We start from the raw sequence: 18,670 nt of genomic DNA on the forward strand, positions 1-18,670 counted from the left end.
CTTTGAAATTTCCCTCAAGCGAGTACTTTTGCATGAGATGAAATCCCCAAATGCTGATAAGCCTCTTCAAAACATTCTGTTTTCTTCCATTGAAGTAATTTAGATTCAGACTTAGAAGAATCTTGCTGCTTAATGTTCTCTCCTGATTTTGCATAAGAGTTCATTAGATTTTTCTGATAATTTTTTAAATCAGATGCATAATATAAGGGGGAGGAGGAGTTCTTGTCACTGTTAAGTAGGGTCTGAACTCTTAACAGCTGCTTGAGAGACTTGATGAAATAAGGTTATACAGTCTTCACAACACCAAAATATTCAAACTTGACAAACTTTTGGTGTATGATGTTGGTAAGATTTATTTTTATTTCTTACAGGCTAGTTTTGTTGCCTCTGGAAACAGGACTGACATTTCACTAGATGATCCCAACTTCTGGCAGAAATGGGCCAAAAAAGCAGAAATAGATATAGATGCCATCAGTGGTAGAGTAAGTACTTCTCTTTTTAACACGTTTTTTCAAGTATGTGCTTGCTGGTGAATTCTGAAATAGTAGGTATAGAATTTCTGGTCCTTTTTGTTTACTGTTTCAACAAATCAGACTTCTTGTGCTGGTTAGCTGGTGCATGGGTAATCAACCTGCTGAGAGCTTTAGTATTTCCTAGCTACTTCCTGTCCTGAAAGAGTTTGGGGGTCTTTGATTGTTGATGAAGGACTGGAAATGGTTTGAAAGTGTGTAAATGTTCTGGTTGCCGTTTCTGTCTGTAAATTCTGTGCTGGAATCTGCAAAATAGCTGACTAATAATTCTGTCAGTTTTACAATACTGGACATTGTGTGCTATACTTTAAGACATTCCCATGTAGTTGGCTCTAAAAAGGTTTTGCCCCTTTTTATTTACAGAGACTGCAGCATGGTCTGTGTAAATACTAAGCTCAGATGAGGTATTCAGTATTGCTTATAACTAATATACTGGTATCATGGTATGAAACTCGATTTTTGTTGCCTTAAATACCACAAAACGTTTTACTTGCTTTATGGGTGTTTAATGTGATTTCTTTACAAAATACTTACTGACATTAATGCCAATTTTTCGATTGTCGAATATTGACAATAATGTCAGTATTTATTGACATTAGATTGAAATTGAATTGAAGCCATCTGCTTAGAAACAATTGGTAAGTTTTTCTTCTGATAAGATCTGTTGGAAATTTTGCAGAACAGCCTGGTTATTGATACCCCAAGAATTAGGAAACAAACACGGCCCTTCAGTGCTACGAAGGATGAGCTGGCAGAGTTGTCTGAGGTGGAGAGTGAGGGTGATGAAAAACCAAAACTCCGCAGGCCCTGTGACCGTTCCAATGGATATGGAAGAACAGAGTGCTTTCGGGTGGAAAAAAACTTGCTGGTCTACGGGTATTGTATACATCCTTCTTCATTCTAGGAAGTTCTTGAAAAGTACTATTTTTTTATGTCCTGACTGTTATTTTGGAGTAACTTTTAGCTATAGTGACAATTACCTGGTATATATAAAATTTATCTAGAATATAAATTTATGTGAATTTATCATGCATCCTGTATAAATCTTTCTGAAAATTTGCAATTGAAGAAGTGTTAAAGAGAGGTGGAAACTTCTGCAAAGGAGATAATGATATTTAACATGGGCACTACAGTAGTCTCTCTAAAAATCATTACAGTAAATGCTGAAGGAGGCTCAGAACTGTAAACATCTGAAATAAAAGCTTGGGAGGTGACTTAAATGTTTATAATTGTAGAACATCTTGCCCTCCCATGCGATGCAGATAGGAACTGAAATCCCAACCAGTTATTTTAAACATGCTTAAATTGGGCATGCTGTGTTGGAAATAAAATCTTAGGTCTTCTCTTACCTACCTTGTGTTTGCTTATCAGTATGAGTTCCCATCAGTTTTGGGTCTTAGAAGCCATTTTTTTTTTACAGTAATCCATATTCTTGTTAACAGGCAGGTTTTGTTGAAACTGTTTGTTTAAATATGTCGGGGTTTTGTCACAAATGTTATTTTCATGTTTCCACTCAATAGCTTAAGGTGAAGGAAAAAAAGTGGAAAGCCATATATTTTACAGAGAGACTCCCTTTTGTAATAGAAGTACATCGGCTGTCCAAGCGTTTTTGAGTTTGAAGTGTTGATCTGTGTTTCACTTTGGACTAGGTGGGGTCGATGGAGAGAAATTTTGTCACATGGCCGCTTCAAGAGACAGCTGAATGAACAGGATGTGGAGATAATCTGCCGAGCTCTATTAGCCTATTGTCTCGTTCACTACAGAGGAGATGAGAAAATAAAAAGTTTTATATGGGATCTTATTACACCAACAGAGGATGGGCAAACACGAGAGTTGCAGAATCACCTTGGTAAGGTCTTCTGTGTTTCTGCAGTGAAGTACCTTCATATAGTATGTCTGTGGCACTGAGATAAAATTAGCTAAGAATTCTGTGTGTCCTAATTTGAATAAAGGAAGTATATTCCAGATATGCAATTCAACTGATAGGATATCTGTTTGATAGCTTACCCAAATGGACTGGTGTGCTCTGTGTAAGCTTTATTTCTGTTTCAGTTCATAAGAACCTGCTCTGTTTCAGAGTAGGTGAGATCACACTCTGCTTTCATACCCCCTCTCCTGCTTTGTCCTTAGCTGATGAAATGTACTCCAGAGATGTTCTAAGAAACAACAGAGGAAAAACCCTCAAATCCAGACGCTGTGACACTAGTATATTTTCTGCACTGCAGGTCCCAATACTGGCATAGGATATAGGAAATATAAGTATCATAGGATCTATACCTACCTGTTGCTGTATTGTATTTTAAATTATACAGGCTTATCAGCCCCTGTGCCTAGAGGAAGAAAAGGAAAAAAAGTGAAGACCCAGGCTAGCACTTTTGATATACACAAAGCAGAATGGCTTCGAAAATACAATCCAGAACATCTGTTGCAAGATGAAGGATACAAAAAGCACATAAAACACCATTGCAACAAGTAAGCAGTAGCTGAAGCATGTATGTCTTTCAATGTCTATGTAAAGATTCTTCTTTTATTCTAATTGCTTATTTTCTTAGACTTCAGAATACTTGCAGAACTATAAAGAAACAAGTTTAATAGTGTTAGCCTGATCAGAATAAATAGGTTGCAGTATATTAGGAGTTTAATTGAATATTTCAGAATACTTAAAATAATTCTGCATGTGTGTGCCCATATAGAGAAAGAGATGCAAGAATGTTTGGGGAGTCTTGCAGCAGCCAAAGCACTTAAAGTTTTTGGGAACACTTAGCAAAGAAACAGAAAGCAGTAAAGTCATTGCCCCCTCAGTCTTACATGCTGTTTTACCTAGCATTTTTTCTAGGCTTCTGGGAATCTGAGGTACTAGCTTTTTGAAAGCCCATTCATAGCCATGAGCTTGTCTTAGATAAATCGGTTTTTTCTGCAGCAAAACGTCTCATACTCTGCCTAAAAATTTCATACTACTAGTCAAGAATTGGAATAGAGCATGGCGAAGCCATCAGGGTCATGCATCAAATTATAATTGAGAATGAATGAAAAGGTGACCTGAAAGATGCTGTCAGGCTGCTCAGTTCTTTCTGAAGATATCTTTTAAGTAGGAAAAGGGAAATAGCAGTTTGTTCTTAGCAGTATTTTAAGAAGCAAGTGAGGAGTGTTGTGCTGGCTCTGGCCTTTGCCTAGAATTCACAATGAGACAATCTGTAAAAGTGATTGCAATAAAGGGTGTTGGGTGACCTGAGTTGAGGATTATGTCCTCTTACAACTGGAGAAAGTTTTAGGAAAATCACTTGAAAGCTTTGTGATATCATAACAGAATGCAACCACCTGCGCAGCTATTGAAAGCTTTTAGAGTGCTAATATTTGTATTTCTTTTTTCTTCATTTAGGGTCTTACTTCGTGTAAGAATGCTGTATTACTTAAAACAAGAAGTCATTGGTAATGAATTCCAAAAGGTGTTTAATGGAATTGATGCCAGGTGAACTATAGAGAAGTTTTTTGCTTACTTATTTCAAATGTGAACTATCAAATGAAAACTCTGAAATCTTTCTGGACCTAAATAGGAAATGTTAAACCCAAATATTTGTATCCTTAGGCTGTGAGAAAAATGTTTTTGTTTACTCTGTTTGCTTTGTATTGATTCAACATGGGGAAGTCCTGATTCATATTTATGACTTTAGTTATATAAAGTAAAATTATTTAAGTCAAATAGACTGTATAAGTGAGTGGAAAACAGAATTTTTTACTTTACATTCTAATTATCAGGGTTTTCCGTCTCTTTATATATGCTTTTGGTTAAGTGCTGCATGTTCCATTAATTTTTATTTAATTTTTTTTAATTGGAAGTATTGCCATTTGGAAATTCTTTACCTCTCTGCTGCAGGAGCTTCTGGAGGATAGAAAGTTTTAATTTGATTTACAAAAGTGTTACAGACATTTGTGGAAGAACAATCCCATCTTGTGCTGTTAAACACAAACACAGATAATCCCTGGTTTGCAAAGTTTTGCAAGCACAAACTGCAGGAGTTGCCAAAGTTTACTGAGAGAGGAAGAATATTTTATGCTGGTTCTGCTTTCGTATTTTTTCCCTGTTACTGGTCTCTGTCAAATACAAAATATAAAGCTGTCTGGATGATTTGTAGTGCTATTTTTAGGGTCTTACTGTATATGTATGCTTGGAGAAGTGTAAAAATCCCACATAAAGTAGAAATGTACAAAGTGAATATAAAACTTCATTTCTTCCTCTGAATATTATTGATGATGTTGTGCTGTTGGTGATTCTCCTTAGTGAAATTGATGTTTGGGTCCCTGAGCCAGATCACTCTGAAGTTCCTGCTGAGTGGTGGGATGCAGATGCAGATAAATCACTTCTAATTGGAGTTTTTAAACATGGTGAGTAACATGGATGACTACGTGTGTGCTTGCCACCGCTCAATACAAAAACCCGACGCTCAGTTTTTTACAACTTACTATGGAAGTTGAACTTATGCCACCTTTTTTTTTTAATAGGTTATGAAAAATACAACACTATCAGAGCAGACCCAGCACTGTGCTTCTTGGAAAGGGTTGGCAAGCCAGATGAGAAAGCTGTTGCTGCCGAACAAAGGGCAAATGATTATATGGATGGGTATGAGCACTTAAATTGCGCATTAATGTTTCAGGACCTTGAAATAAACAAGACTGAATTTCTGTGGTGAACATTACTCTCTCCTGAACTGGTTTTATACTAGTTTGATGTCATTGTGAAGAATTCTAGTTTGATTTTACTTGCAGAGAGTGGAAGAGAGTTAGGAACAGTGTAACAGAACCACTGAAGTTTGGGATTTCACAGTTAAAGGAAAAATGGAGCAACTAATTGTTAACAAAGACTCTACCTTGTGTTGCTGTATCAGAAGTATTACTTAGACACTGAAGTGCAAAAGCCTTCACAGGCATGGAGCACTACAGACCTTTTTAACTTGACTTCAGGTCAGTAAGCTTGGCATGTTAGTCTTGTATAGCTAACCAGTGACCCCAGTCGATCAATTTGAATATCACTAGTAATTACTGAATGAGAAAACTGCATTTCTTCACTGCTTCATCAGTGAGGTTAGCAGCTGTGGTCATAAAGAGTATCTTTGAATGAGACAGTGAACTGGGGAAACGGGGGGGAGGCGGGGGGGCAGGGGGCAAGGTTCAAGCCAAAGCTGCCATGAAGTATTCTCCTAATATCAAATGGAAAATGAAGTACAGTCCATCTAGCTAAATTTAAATGAGTTTTGCTTAGTTGAAGAGAGTTTGAGGACTTCTGAAATATTACTAAGATGGTTTTTTTTTTTTTGTGTTGAAATTCTAACAGGGATGTAGAAGATCCAGAATATAAACCAGCACCAGCAATGTTTAAAGATGACATAGAGGTATAGTAGGCACCTATTAAAAGCTCCTTTTCACACTCTTTGAATGTAATACTTCCACCTTTTCATTGAGAAAATTATTACATTTTTCTATATTTAGCTAAATTTGTAGAACTTATTCCAAGTGTTTCTTCAGCTGTGTGGGTGCAAGACATGGGAGGGAATTGCTGTGTAATTCTCTTTGCATTGTTGGCCATTTGTCCGAAGTGTCTGTTACTCTTGTTCTTTGTCATATTCGTAAATTGACTATAAGATGCAAGTTTAACCTAAACCTCTGGAGAGGGCTACATTTTAAATTTTGCTTTACTTCTGTTTTCCTACAGGATGATGTTTCATCCCCAGGTGATCTAGTAATAGCAGATGGAGGTAAAGACATAAAACTTCAAATCTGAGCTAATTCAGTCAATCTTGAATTGTTCCATTTTGCTGACTTTAATCTAAAATGTATTCAGACTGCTTAGTGTAGAGCCATAGGAACCAGCAGTATTTAACTTGTTTTTTTTTGCTGTGACTTTGTTTTAATATAGATGGGCAAATGATGGAAGGAGACAAAATCTATTGGCCCACTCAGTCTGCCTTAACAACACGTCTTCGCCGCCTTATAACAGCTTATCAGCGAACAAGTAAAAATAGGCAGGCCCAGCAGATCCAGTCAGCATTCTCAGTACAACCTAGTATGATGCAGCCTCCATATGAGGAAGCTGCTTTAAATCCAAAGATGGCTGCTAAGATTGAAAGACAGCAAAGGTATGTGCAGCATGCAAATACACTTTTTTTAATACATACTTAAATTAAAAATAGCAAACAAATAACAGTTGTTAGTTGTGTGAAATAGTGAAGAAAATGACGCAACTTTCAATTATTTTTTTTTCTTGCTGACCAAGATGGACAAGAAGAGAAGAAGCTGACTTCTACAGAGTTGTTTCCACATTTGGAGTCGTGTTTGATCCAGAAAGGGGGCGATTTGATTGGACCAAATTTAGAGCAATGGCTAGACTACATAAGAAAACAGATGAGAGCTTAGAGAAGTATTTGTATGCATTTATGTCAATGTGCCGTAGGGTCTGTCGTCTCCCCTCAAAAGAAGGTGGGTTTATATATTTTACTTCTAGTTTTATCTGTAACTTCTCTTGCCAGGGCTTATTTTCAGAAGGTTTTTCTTCCATGTGTTCCAATATAAAAAAGGGGAAGAAGGAAATAAGGAAACATGTTAAGTGTAAAATTGAAAGCTTATAATGGAGAGACATGTATTAACCAATTAAAGCCATCTCCTCCTAGAACTGATTTGTAGTGCAGGCTTTTTCCAAATTGTCTTCTTTCCTTTGTTTTAATACAGAGCTCGTGGACCCAAACATCTTTATCCAACCAATTACAGAGGAGCGTGCTTCTCGGACTTTGTATCGCATTGAACTCTTGAGGAAAGTGCGGGAACAGGCCCTTAGACACCCACAGTTGTTTGAACGGCTAAAACTATGCCAGCCAAACCCAGACTTACCTGTCTGGTGGGAATGTGGGACTCATGATAGGGATTTACTTATTGGAGCTGCTAAACATGGAGTTAGCAGGACAGATTATCATATTCTCCGTGATCCTGAACTCTCATTTATGTCTGCCCAGAGGAACTATAATCAAAATAAAGTGACACTCTCAAGGACTTCTACTCCACTTCTCCATCAGTACCAGATGGCATTATCTGCTTCTCCTCTTACACCTCAGTCAAGATTGTCAGATGCTAAAGTGAATGCTTTTGAGGACACAAGAGCTAAAAATGACAATCCGAAAGAGGATCCTCAGTTTTCTGAAGAGGAATCTGTGTCTACAGAGGAGACACAAACAATAATGAAATGTGAACCTTTGAGTCCAAGGAACGGCACAGCAATACAAAATACAGACCACAAACCTAGTGTGAAGGCTGAAACAGACAGGCGCATGGTGGCAGCAAGGACAGAGCCTCTAGCTCCAAACCCTGCCTCTAAAAAACAGAGAGTCAGCAAAAGGGGATCTGAATCTAGCTCTGACTCAGACTCTGACTCAGATAGATCATCCTGTTCTTCCAGGTCATCTTCTTCATCCTCTTCATCTTCGTCATCTTGTTCACACTCCCGATCAGGCTCTAGCTCTTCATCATCTTCATCTTGTTCTTCAGCATCTTCATCTTCATCATCATCATCCTCATCATCATCATCGTCGTCATCATCATCGTCTGAAGAGAGTGATAGTGATGAAGAGGAGGCACAAAAACATGGTATGTGTGTATGTAGTCTTACTTCTGCAGTATAAACTGAACAAGTTTATTCTTAGTAGAAAAATGTCTAAAAAAAAGATATTGAATCCCATAGAAGGAAACAAACATATTTTCTTGATTCTTTAAGTGAATTGGAAGAATTTGAGGGATACAGCATTTTCTTTGCTTCATATCAGTGCCTTGGATGAGATACTTGAGATTTGTTGACTGATTCTCTAAGCAAGCTCACCATGCGTGTGGTTCACATCTAGGAGGGCAGTTGAGCAGCTGTGTTTTCTGGAAATATATATTCTGTGTGTATTCCTTACTCCCATTTATTTTTCTTCTTAAATGCAGAGATTCTTTTGATTTTCCCTTCTTGCTTTTTTGCTTTTGCTCACCTGTCTTTGGAGCTTACTCATTGTGCTTTCATGTAATCTGCAGGTTTCCTGCTGGCCAGGCTATGGAGTAACAAGAGCTGCTTTTTCTTGTAAACTGGAAGTGGCCAAGCAGTTTATTTGCACTGAGTGTTTTCAAACACTGTGTACCTGGCTAGAAAAGACTGAGGTGACTGTAGAGCACAGGACCAAAAAACCCAGAAACTGCTCTTGAAAGCTTCAAAGTAGAAGCAAAAACCTGTCATCAGTGAAGTGATTTAAAATTTTTAGTAAACCTTATTTTTATTCTATGAAGTCTCCTCTACTCTTGCCCCTTGAAACTTAGAATGTGGAAAGATCTCTCTACTGTGATGAAAAATGGGAATAGAAAAAGGAGGAGGAAAGTTTAGGCAGTGGCATTACACAGAAGTGAATAATCTTCCCCCGTCCACCTCCCCCTATCTCAGGGAAAAAAACATTATGTTAATCAGATGGATCCTCTAGTTTGTGGAAATGACAAATGGAAACTATAGGGTTAATTACTTGGAAAATGATTACTGGGCAAGTAAAATGCCACTGAAACAAAATAATTAAGATGCCACTGCTTGTAGCAGTGTAAGAACCTTTTCAGAGGAAACAGTCGTATGCAAACATTAAAACAGTGAGAGAAAAAGGGTGCTTATTCAACATAAATATTTAGATCTAGATGGTGGGTACTATAACGTGATACAAGTCCAAATATTAGGCTTACTTTCTGCTGTCTCAGTCTGTTCAGGCAAGTAATTGTGCCATCCTCAGAGTGCAGTGTCTTATAAATCAGTCAGCCCTTCTTCTTTTGGCTATTTTGCTGTAAGTTGGTGTTGACAATAGATTGGCAAATGCTGGAAAACTCTCTTAACATCATCTGCACCTTAATTTTAAGACCAGGTTTTATTTCATAACTTGTACAGTGATGATAACAGACCCTTGGCATACTTCTCACGTTTGAAACATGTTTTAACGAGAGCTGAATTATATCAGATGACTCAATACGTAGCTACTGTTAAGGGCAAATTTGAGTTCTATAGAAATGTCCCTCAGTACTAGTACTCTGCAGAGGTAGTACTTACATTTTTAGGTAGCACCTGACTATTCTCCTATGTCATAGTGAAACTTGCACTATTCTCTGGGTGGAGGCAAAAGTAAAATAGCAATGAGAAGTGTAACAGAGGATACACTGGAAGGATGCTAAGAAGAAATCCTTGGTCATTAACATTTTAAAAATGAAATGATACGAACACAAGTGTCCCAAGACGTGGAATATCCAGGATTCTATCCTGAATATCTTTTTAAAGTAGCATCCCAATTGATTTGCCATCTCCTGGTGATAGACATCTTTCCTTTCAGTTTTATTCTGTAACTGGCAGTGTTCAAGGCCAGGCTGGACAGAACCTTGGGTGACATGTTTTAGTGTGAGGTGTCCCTGCCCACGGCAGGTAGGTTGGAACTTGATGATCTTAAGGTCCTCTCCAACCCTAACTATTCTATGATTCTGTGATTTTAATGCATGTTGGCTTACAAAGGAAGTATATTAAAGTAAGTAAGGACTGTCTGTCAGATTACTGTGAAGCATGTCTGTTTCCAAATAGATAAATGTTTGACAGGGACTGTAGGGATAGGACCAGGGGTAACGGGTTAAAACTTAAACAGGGGAAGTTTAGATTGGATATAAGGAAGAAGTTCTTTACTGTAAGGGTGGTGAGGCACTGGAATGGGTTGCCCAGGGAAGTTGTGGATGCTCCATCCCTGGCGGTGTTCAAGGCCAGGTTGGACAGAGCCTTGGGTGACATAGTTTAGTGTGAGGTGTCCCTGCCCATGGCATGGGGGTTGGAACTAGATGATCATAAGGTCCTTTCTAACCCTAACTATTTTATGTTTCTATGATTCTATGACATGTTGAGCTCTTAACAAATAAACAGGCGTATGAGTGGAATTTAAATTCCTAGTAAAGGATCAACAGTCATCCTGAAAAACCTAACAGATTAGTTCTTCAGTTTTACTTGTGTTTGGACTCTCTCTGAACATTGTTGTGTGTTTCGTTCACCTGAACTTCTTAAATGAGTGTTTAGCTTCCTTATGACATCAAGTGATGTTAGTGTTTTTATTTAGCAGAAGGAGCCCCACATATAAAAGCATATGATGAAGAGAGTGTAGCCTCTCTGAGTACAACACAAGATGAGACACAGGATAGTTTCCAGATGAACAATGGGACACCGAGTTCAAGTTATCTCCTACAAGGTGGATACGTTTTGGCTGCATCTTATTGGCCAAAGGCAAGTTTATGGTACTATTTTGAAAACCAAAGTTGTAGGTGAAGGTGAGATGTGACATTAGTATTCCATTATATGTTAAAACCATACCACTGAGGTGTAGAAAGATCTTGGAAAAAGAAAACAGGATTTTGTTTGTGGTGAATTACAATAAAATTTACAATAAAATTTTCACAAAGCATTTTGTTCATCAGTTGTACAGGTGTATCTGTAAAAGAGAGAATGTGCACATAGGAAACAAAACTGAAAAGGAAGCCTATTTAAGATGCATGATCTTAAGTCTGTGAGAGGAATTGTTTAGTGTAATCCAGAAGAATGTAAAAATGAAGTAGCAAGAAATCAGTTAAGCTAAATATTAAAAAAAAAAAATAAATAAGAATTCTTGAATAGTAGTAGGACTCCTTCAGATACATTGCAAAATCTTAAGTCATGTTAAAGTATAGGCTAGCTGAAGCACTGGTGTGAAACAGCTTCTGTGTTAAAATTTAACTATATGATTCCATGAGGGAATTTGTGAAATTAATGAGATTTCTAAAGTATACTTTGAAAAGGTGGTAACACTAAGTGCCTAAGTGATGAAAGCAGTGGCATACTTGTTTACAGGTGGTGAAATTTAAGTACAGAGGTGACTTTCACAAACTTTTACAGAGGATTGGTACAAATACAGGAACTTAAAAAATAGAAATATTTTAAGTCCAAGTCCAGTGATTAAGAATGTTATGATTTCCCTTCTTTGTAGAATTAGAAGATAATACGTAAATGTAGTATGTACAGTGTTGGTAAGCATTACTCATAGAAAATTTTTCTCTGGTTTATAGGATCGAGTTATGATTAATCGACTTGACAGTATTTGTCAAACAGTGTTGAAAGGTAAATGGCCTTCATCAAGAAGGAGCTATGACAGTAACACAGTGGCCTCTTTCTACACAACCAAGCTTCTGGATAGCCCAGGTGCTGCTGCAGATCACATTGAGCCAAGTGCACCGACACCCCCTCTTGCGGGTGTTAAAGAAGAATACGATCAATCACCACAGATGTCAAAGGTGAAGAAGCATGTACGAGAAAAGGAGTTTACAGTGAAAATCAATGACGTATGTTTATTTTTATTGCCCTAGGACCTGATTGCGATTGCGGTGTGCGGCATGCTATACCTGCAAGTGGCTGCCTGCTCTCACTCTCAATTCCTTCACACACTTGTTTGTGGGTATTTGGGTCTGCTGCTTCTGGGCATTGAGTGTTTGGGGTTTGGGTTTGGGTTGTTTTTTTTTTTTTTGGTGGGTGGCGGTGCTTTTTTGATTTGGTGGTTTTGGTTGTGTTTTTTTTTTTTGGTTTTTTGCTTTGGTTCCCCCCTTCCCCCCCGCTTTTTTTTTTTTTAAATTTGCATAAGCCACTGGAAGGAATCGCTATTATTTCTCTCTCTGAATTGAGATTTTGTCATTCTGGTGCTTCCTCAGACAGCCTGTTTTACACTGTTTCTAAGAAGTCTGGTTAGTAATAAAAGCTACTTCTGTTGTTCGGCTCTTTTTAAGACATTTCAGCGTGTCCTATCCAGCAAGCACTTTACTATTTCATGGCCTTTAAGAGACTTATATGTAAATTTCCCAGTTTAAATGCAGGCTAGAAGCTTCAAACGTTATTCTTATCTGTAGTTTGAGACCTGTTCACAGCACATAAAAATGTATGAAAATTTCCTCCTGTAATTGGGTTTGGCATTTCTTGAAGACTGGGTTATTGAGGTAGACAGCTGTTCAGTGTCTGGATTTTTCAATTACAATAGTAGATAATTTAAAATGTATATTCACAGAAGCAATTCCATGGAATTTCTGTTCAGATTTGTTTTTTACATGGAGGAGAAGCCAGGCTTGTTTTAAAGTTCGTTCTCCCTCAGTTCTTCTGGAGTAATTGTTTGTATGTGAGAATCCTGATTATGAAGTAGTCATTTCTACTTCAGAAGAGACTCTTCTAACCCTGGCATTTATTTAACAGGAAGGTGGTTTGAAATTGACTTTTCAGAAGCAGGGACTGTCTCAGAAAAGGCCATTTGAAAGTGAGGAAGGTGCACTGGGACAGCAGCAATACCTGGCTCGACTACGTGAACTCCAGAATGCCTCGGAAAACAGCCTTGTCAACTTCCCTAAATCACTCCCCAAATCAGGTATGTAAAATGTCAGAGGGAATAAGGGTTAGTATCAAATCATATCTCCTGGGTTCTTCAGCTCATCTCCCTGTGCAGGCAGTGGAAGAGGGGTGTTTGCAGTGTTGTTTACTCTAAACCACAGTGTGGAAAAATACTCTCCATTCTGTTATGGAAACTAGGAACCTGAGTTGAGGCATGAGGTTGGACCACATGAGTACTGTCTCACAGTGTCAGTCACTGTAATGTTTATTTATTAGAATGATTCATTTCTGTATTATAATCACACCCACAAGACTGGATAATGAAGTGCATCACTGTACACTCACAGTTATCAGTTTAATTCTGAACTCACTGTGGCTAGCTTCTAAGTAAAGATATGCCCATGCCAGTTTGCACTCTTTGTATTCTTTCCTGTGTCTTGTGCAAAAAAGCAGTAGGGACAATAGTCCAGAATCAGGTTTTGGCTTATAGCCAAAGCTTGTATCTTATTTTCTTTGAAAATATTAGTAGGCATACACTGACAAGTGAAAATGAACCTAAAGTAAGCAGCTACAATTTGGATTAAAATACTCAGAATTACTAGAGTTGGGTGCTTGATTTAAGCCAGCTTTTGATTAAAAGAGTGTAGTTCATTAAGGTTGTGTACATACATGGATGAGATTTCATTTAAACAAATATCCTACCCTTCACCTGCATTTTGTACTTTCTTGTTCTTTTTCAACACAGAATCATAGAATGGTTTGGGTTTGAAAGGACCTTAAGATCATCTGGTTCCAACCCTCCTGCCATGGGCAGGGACACCTAGCAGTAAACCATGTTGCCCAAGGCTCTGTCCAGCCTGGCCTTGAACACTGCCAGGGATGGAGCATTCACACCTTCCTTGGGCAACCCATTCCAGTGCCTCACCACCCTTACAGTAAAGAACTTGTTCCTTATATTTAACCTAAAGTTTCCCTGTTTAAGTTTGAACCCATTACCTCTTGTCCTGTCACTGCAGTCCCTAATGAAGAGTCCCTCCTCAGCATCCTTGTAGGCCCCAACTTGTTATAAACATATATTGAGGTTTATCTGCTTCTGTGCATGTGTGATATCAGCAGGTTTCATCAGCTCTCCTCCCTGTACAGATCTATTTGAAGGGGGTAGGAGGACAGTAGTAGGAAACTTAGGTGGTAAAATGGCTTTTCAGCGCCTGATACTAACAGTGTTTTAAACAGTCATAAAACCATAGGCAATTTCTGTTATATATAACATGTAGAAATTATATGCACTTGCACTATATCAAGTAATTTAATTTCCTTTTGTTATTCAGCCAAGTTCTTTGTTATGAACAATTCAAGCATCTGACACTTGTTTTACCGCATTATTAATTAGGCACTTCAAGTCACTTAACAGCCAGTGCCAATGGAGTCATAGCCGACAGTCAGCCTCCAGTCAAAAAGAGAAGAGGAAGGAGGAAGAATGTGGAAGGAGTTGATGTTCTCTTTATAAACCGAAATAAACAGCTTAACCATGTAAGTAAGCTTGATTTTGTATCCAAGAATAAGGTACAAATTACTGTTAATTCCTTAACTGAGCATAACCAGCTGTCAGCATGCAGCAAAAACTTTATTATTCAAAACTGTTGGGTTTGGTCTTTTTTCTGAAATTGTCCACTGACAGTTCATGACTACACAAATGAGAACTGGTAGAGTTTTACTAAATATTAGATATATACAACACTTGTAACAATTTTAGAAAGTAAATTCTAGTTTTGACAAACTGTAATTAATGTGTTATTAAAAACTTGATGTTTGACCTAGCAACACCTGACATCTTTAACATCTGTCACAGGACCTGATTGTACAGTGACTTAAAGCGAGCTGTTTATGGTACGAGTAGTCTCAGTCCTTCAGTATGTGCATAATGATCTGCAGGACTGTGACCTTCATTGTATCGTATATGAAATAATTGTGATGGTTTGTTTTCTTTGGAGAACTTTATCAAATGTCTTGAATTTCTCCAGGTTAATCCGGGGATTAACTCCAGTCAAGTTGCTTCAGGAATAAACCCAGCACTCACTCACACACAGTCCCAAGGCATGCTTGATGCAGAGAGTCCAGTTCCTGTTATTAACCTAAAAGATGGAACAAGGCTTGCAGGTGATGATGCCCCCAAAAGGAAAGACTTGGAAAGGTGGCTTAAAGAGCATCCTGGGTATGTCGAAGATTCAGGAGCTTGTATTCCTGTGAGTATTCCTTTAGCTCTGCTCCAGCTAAGTGGTAAAACATGTTTCACAGAATGTGTTTGGGTTTGTATTCCATGTTAGGTGAAATTACTTCTGTTTTGTTTAGTAAAGGGAGAATGTTAATTTCTTTTTACATAGTCTAAGCTCCAAAAGCCTTCCTTCACCTTCAAAGAAATAATTGCCAAAAAAAGCAATACTAAGCAAAGACACTTGATCTTTGCCTAACGTCACCCAAGATTAAAAAAAAAAAATCATCTAGATACGAAAACTTATGTTACCCTGGTACTAATGATGGGAGCTGAAAATGTGTAATAGCATCTTCAGTGATGTGCCAGGGGATTAAAGACTTTACTGTGGGATGTATCTCATACCTACATTATGGTGCTATGGTAGTGATGTTTCTGTGGGGATGATATTCTCATCATGCTACCTCTGAACCTGAGATTTGGTAATGTTGAACAGAATGTAAGAAAACAGTGTACACAGTGTCTGGAATAATAACCTTATTTCTCCATAAACATGTTACAATACAGAACAATAGCAACATTCCTGACAATTAAAGCACTTTTGAAAACTGAAAATTACTAAAATAAAGCGATGGATAGAGGCACCAGTGAGAGGGTTTAGTGATGTTTACTGGCTGCATATTGCATGATTGAGATTAGTAAATTAGTATTGTTACTAAAATATTTCTGAAATCGATGATGACTTCAAATGAATGCCTGATTCAAGAGAATGCACAGGTTTCTTTGCATTTTTTAAAGTTATACCAGAAAGATAGTGGGCTTTTTGATTTCTTTATAACAGAGGATGCAGCTGCATGATGGGAGGCCCAAACAAAAAAGACACCGTTGTCGAAACCCTAATAAACTGGATGTTAATAGTTTGACTGGTGAAGAACGTGTTCAGCTCATAAATAGAAGAAATGCAAGAAAGGTATTTATCTTACTGTTCCCATTCTGATGTTCCCCAGATGAAAAGTTACCTAAAAAGAAGAACCCCTGTATACTACACTTGCTAAAATACTGTGTATAAGTGAAAGGGTTTTGGTTTAAAGTTTTGGCACAGAGCAAGAAAGTCACAATCTTTCTGTAAATGTTTTGCAACTATGCAAATATGTAAGATATGGCTGGAAATTTACCCTGTAGTTTATGTTCAAATAGAACTGAAAACAATATATTGGAAGATTTGTGCCCTTGAGGTACGGCCAGTGAAATACATGTTCTGATGAAAGCAGGAAATGTTTATATGCTGCTGTATTAGGGTCAGAAGCTTTGTGCATCTGTAGAGGAGGGTTAGGCAGAATTTTGAGAGTCTCTCATCTCTTCAGTGCAGTGAGACAGCAGCTCTAGAGAGGAACCTGTGTGGTGCTAGTCTCTTGAAAAACAGCCCCTGGGCTGCTCTACAATAAGCCATGCCCTGAGGAATCTTTTCAAAATTGACAATCAAGTAGTGAGATATTTGATTCCTGCTAGCTCTAAAAGTCTGTGTTTTCATAATGGCTTTTTCTTCTCTAATAAATCTCCATTCCATAATTGAGAATCTTGTTAGTTTATTAATCTTAATTTTCGCACTTATAAACTGTCCTGCACTTTTCTGAATCACCAGACTCAATCCGATTCATTTTCTTTTCTAAGTTCAGTTCTACATCTAGTAGCAGGTAATGAGGGGACCAGAAGTGGCCTAGAAAATGTGAGCTGCTAAGTTGCAGTTCATAGAGAGAACACAGTAGAAGCTGGAATTCTTTTTCCTTTCTTTTTTTCTACCATTTGTTCTTTCTTTCTGGATATTAACAATATGATTAATTTGAAAGCTGACTTTCCTGGGAAAGTCAGCTTTCATTAGGACATCCTGCCTAGCAATCTTGGCCTTTTTTGCATGAAAAAAAAAAAAATTCACAAGAGAAGCACAGTCTCTTAAGTATTTTTAGAAGTTGACTGAGAGGATAGAATTATGACTGTTTAGTGGATAAAGGAAAGGTTTAACCGGATTGTAGTTACAACCTTCTTGCTAAGACTTGGCCACTATTGTTCTCTATTTATGGGGTTGTTCTTCCATTTATTCCATGTCTGAATAATGTCTAATATTAAACATTAGTCAGAATGTGAAATATTGAAGTTGCAAAGTACAAGTTTAATAGATGAGTTTGAGTTTAGTAGGTTTGGTACAAATCAAGAATATGTCATATATACCATGAGGAATCACTGAAAAGCTGTCTTGTACTCACTGATAATTTCAAGTTAGACTTTATTTGTATTGTTCTGCATAAAAGGCAAAAAATGAAATGGTGTCAGGTGTGACTGTTACCTTTTCTTCTTATGAATGAGTATTTCCTGTCTTCTGCTTCCCAGGTTGGGGGTGCCTTTGCTCCTCCTCTGAAGGATTTGTGCAGGTTCTTGAAAGAAAATCCAGAGTATGGAGTGGCTCCTGAATGGGGAGAAGTTGTAAAACAGTCTGTGAGTATTTGCAGAACAAGATAACAATGACATGAAATGTATCTTAAAAACATGGCAAGCAGGAAAAAAAGCAGTTCTGGTATTATATTAAATATGGATTGTGAGTCAATGGTTAGCTTTTTTCTGCCAGCTCAATTCCCTAAACTGGGTTGTTGGCACAGCTGTGAGTAGGAGGAAGGGAGGGACAGTGGCGGGCAACCCCAAATTAGAGATTTGGGTGAAAGCACTATCATACTGTGACTTTCTCATCTCTTAAATGTAGCCTTGAAGGTTTGGGAGATTAATATAATTTTAAATATTTATTTTACTTTTTAATTCATTAACTTTCATTGTGCACCTTTAATAAATTACTGTACTCAGTAAAAATTTAAAACAGGCATTAATACAGCTATTTTCTACTACTGTTATATAGCTGGTATCTCCTTAAGTGTCATTGGCTCAAATACGGTGTATGGTTCTGAGCTCATTCCCCGTTTGCTTTGAAGATAAGAACATATTCTGAATTTTAAGAAGTTATATTGTATAATAATGGTTTCTCGTAATCCAGTTAATCCTTCATTCTATGTGTCTAACAGAAGTGAAGATGGTTTTGTCAATATCCTTGTGAAGTCTATTTCCTTGCCTACTTACGTGTCAATTATGTCTATTAGTATAATACTAATATTCCTATTAGTAACTAATAGGCTAAATAACTAATAACTAAATAATAGACATAGACTACTAACATGTCTATGAGTGTAGTAGTTTATGCTACAAAATATATTTATGCTACACCTTCAGCCTCTGGCAAAGAAATTACCAAGTTAAATGTTTTTTCTAGTTTGTTGTCAGCAGAACCTGTAATCTTTCTGTGCAGTTCTAAATGCCAGTCTTTCCAGTACCCTTGTGGGACATTCTGGTATGAAAATAGGTAACTAGGAACAGGATTAGACTGCAGTGAATAGAGGTATAAATAAGATCAGAGTTACTTCTAGAATTTAGTGGTTATCCACAAAACAGAAGAACAGAGCATGAGCTGTGAATTCCTCT

The 18,670-nt window shown here is 37.5% G+C and overlaps 1 protein-coding gene across 2 annotated transcripts in view; it reads left to right on the forward strand.

Moving 5' to 3' along the window:
• Nucleotides 1–18,670, forward strand: part of LOC130607094 (chromodomain-helicase-DNA-binding protein 9) — an 81,167-nt gene that overhangs the window by 58,261 nt on the left and 4,236 nt on the right. For both annotated transcript variants that reach the window (XM_057423911.1, XM_057423921.1), the window contains 19 exons: nt 372–482; nt 1,210–1,406; nt 2,180–2,379; nt 2,843–3,002; nt 3,910–3,999; nt 4,810–4,913; nt 5,031–5,148; nt 5,860–5,917; nt 6,238–6,280; nt 6,442–6,661; nt 6,799–7,001; nt 7,251–8,159; nt 10,664–10,827; nt 11,643–11,915; nt 12,811–12,979; nt 14,333–14,472; nt 14,964–15,185; nt 15,993–16,121; nt 17,537–17,641. In XM_057423911.1, the coding sequence (XP_057279894.1) occupies nt 372–482; nt 1,210–1,406; nt 2,180–2,379; nt 2,843–3,002; nt 3,910–3,999; nt 4,810–4,913; nt 5,031–5,148; nt 5,860–5,917; nt 6,238–6,280; nt 6,442–6,661; nt 6,799–7,001; nt 7,251–8,159; nt 10,664–10,827; nt 11,643–11,915; nt 12,811–12,979; nt 14,333–14,472; nt 14,964–15,185; nt 15,993–16,121; nt 17,537–17,641 (3,615 nt within the window). The remainder of the gene's footprint in view (nt 1–371; nt 483–1,209; nt 1,407–2,179; nt 2,380–2,842; nt 3,003–3,909; nt 4,000–4,809; nt 4,914–5,030; nt 5,149–5,859; nt 5,918–6,237; nt 6,281–6,441; nt 6,662–6,798; nt 7,002–7,250; nt 8,160–10,663; nt 10,828–11,642; nt 11,916–12,810; nt 12,980–14,332; nt 14,473–14,963; nt 15,186–15,992; nt 16,122–17,536; nt 17,642–18,670) is intronic.

Source organism: Pezoporus wallicus, unplaced genomic scaffold (assembly GCF_028554395.1).
Source record: "Pezoporus wallicus isolate ANWC-B61680 ecotype Strahan unplaced genomic scaffold, APGP_CSIRO_Pwel_v1 contig_14319, whole genome shotgun sequence".
Classification (NCBI taxonomy): domain Eukaryota; kingdom Metazoa; phylum Chordata; class Aves; order Psittaciformes; family Psittacidae; genus Pezoporus; species Pezoporus wallicus.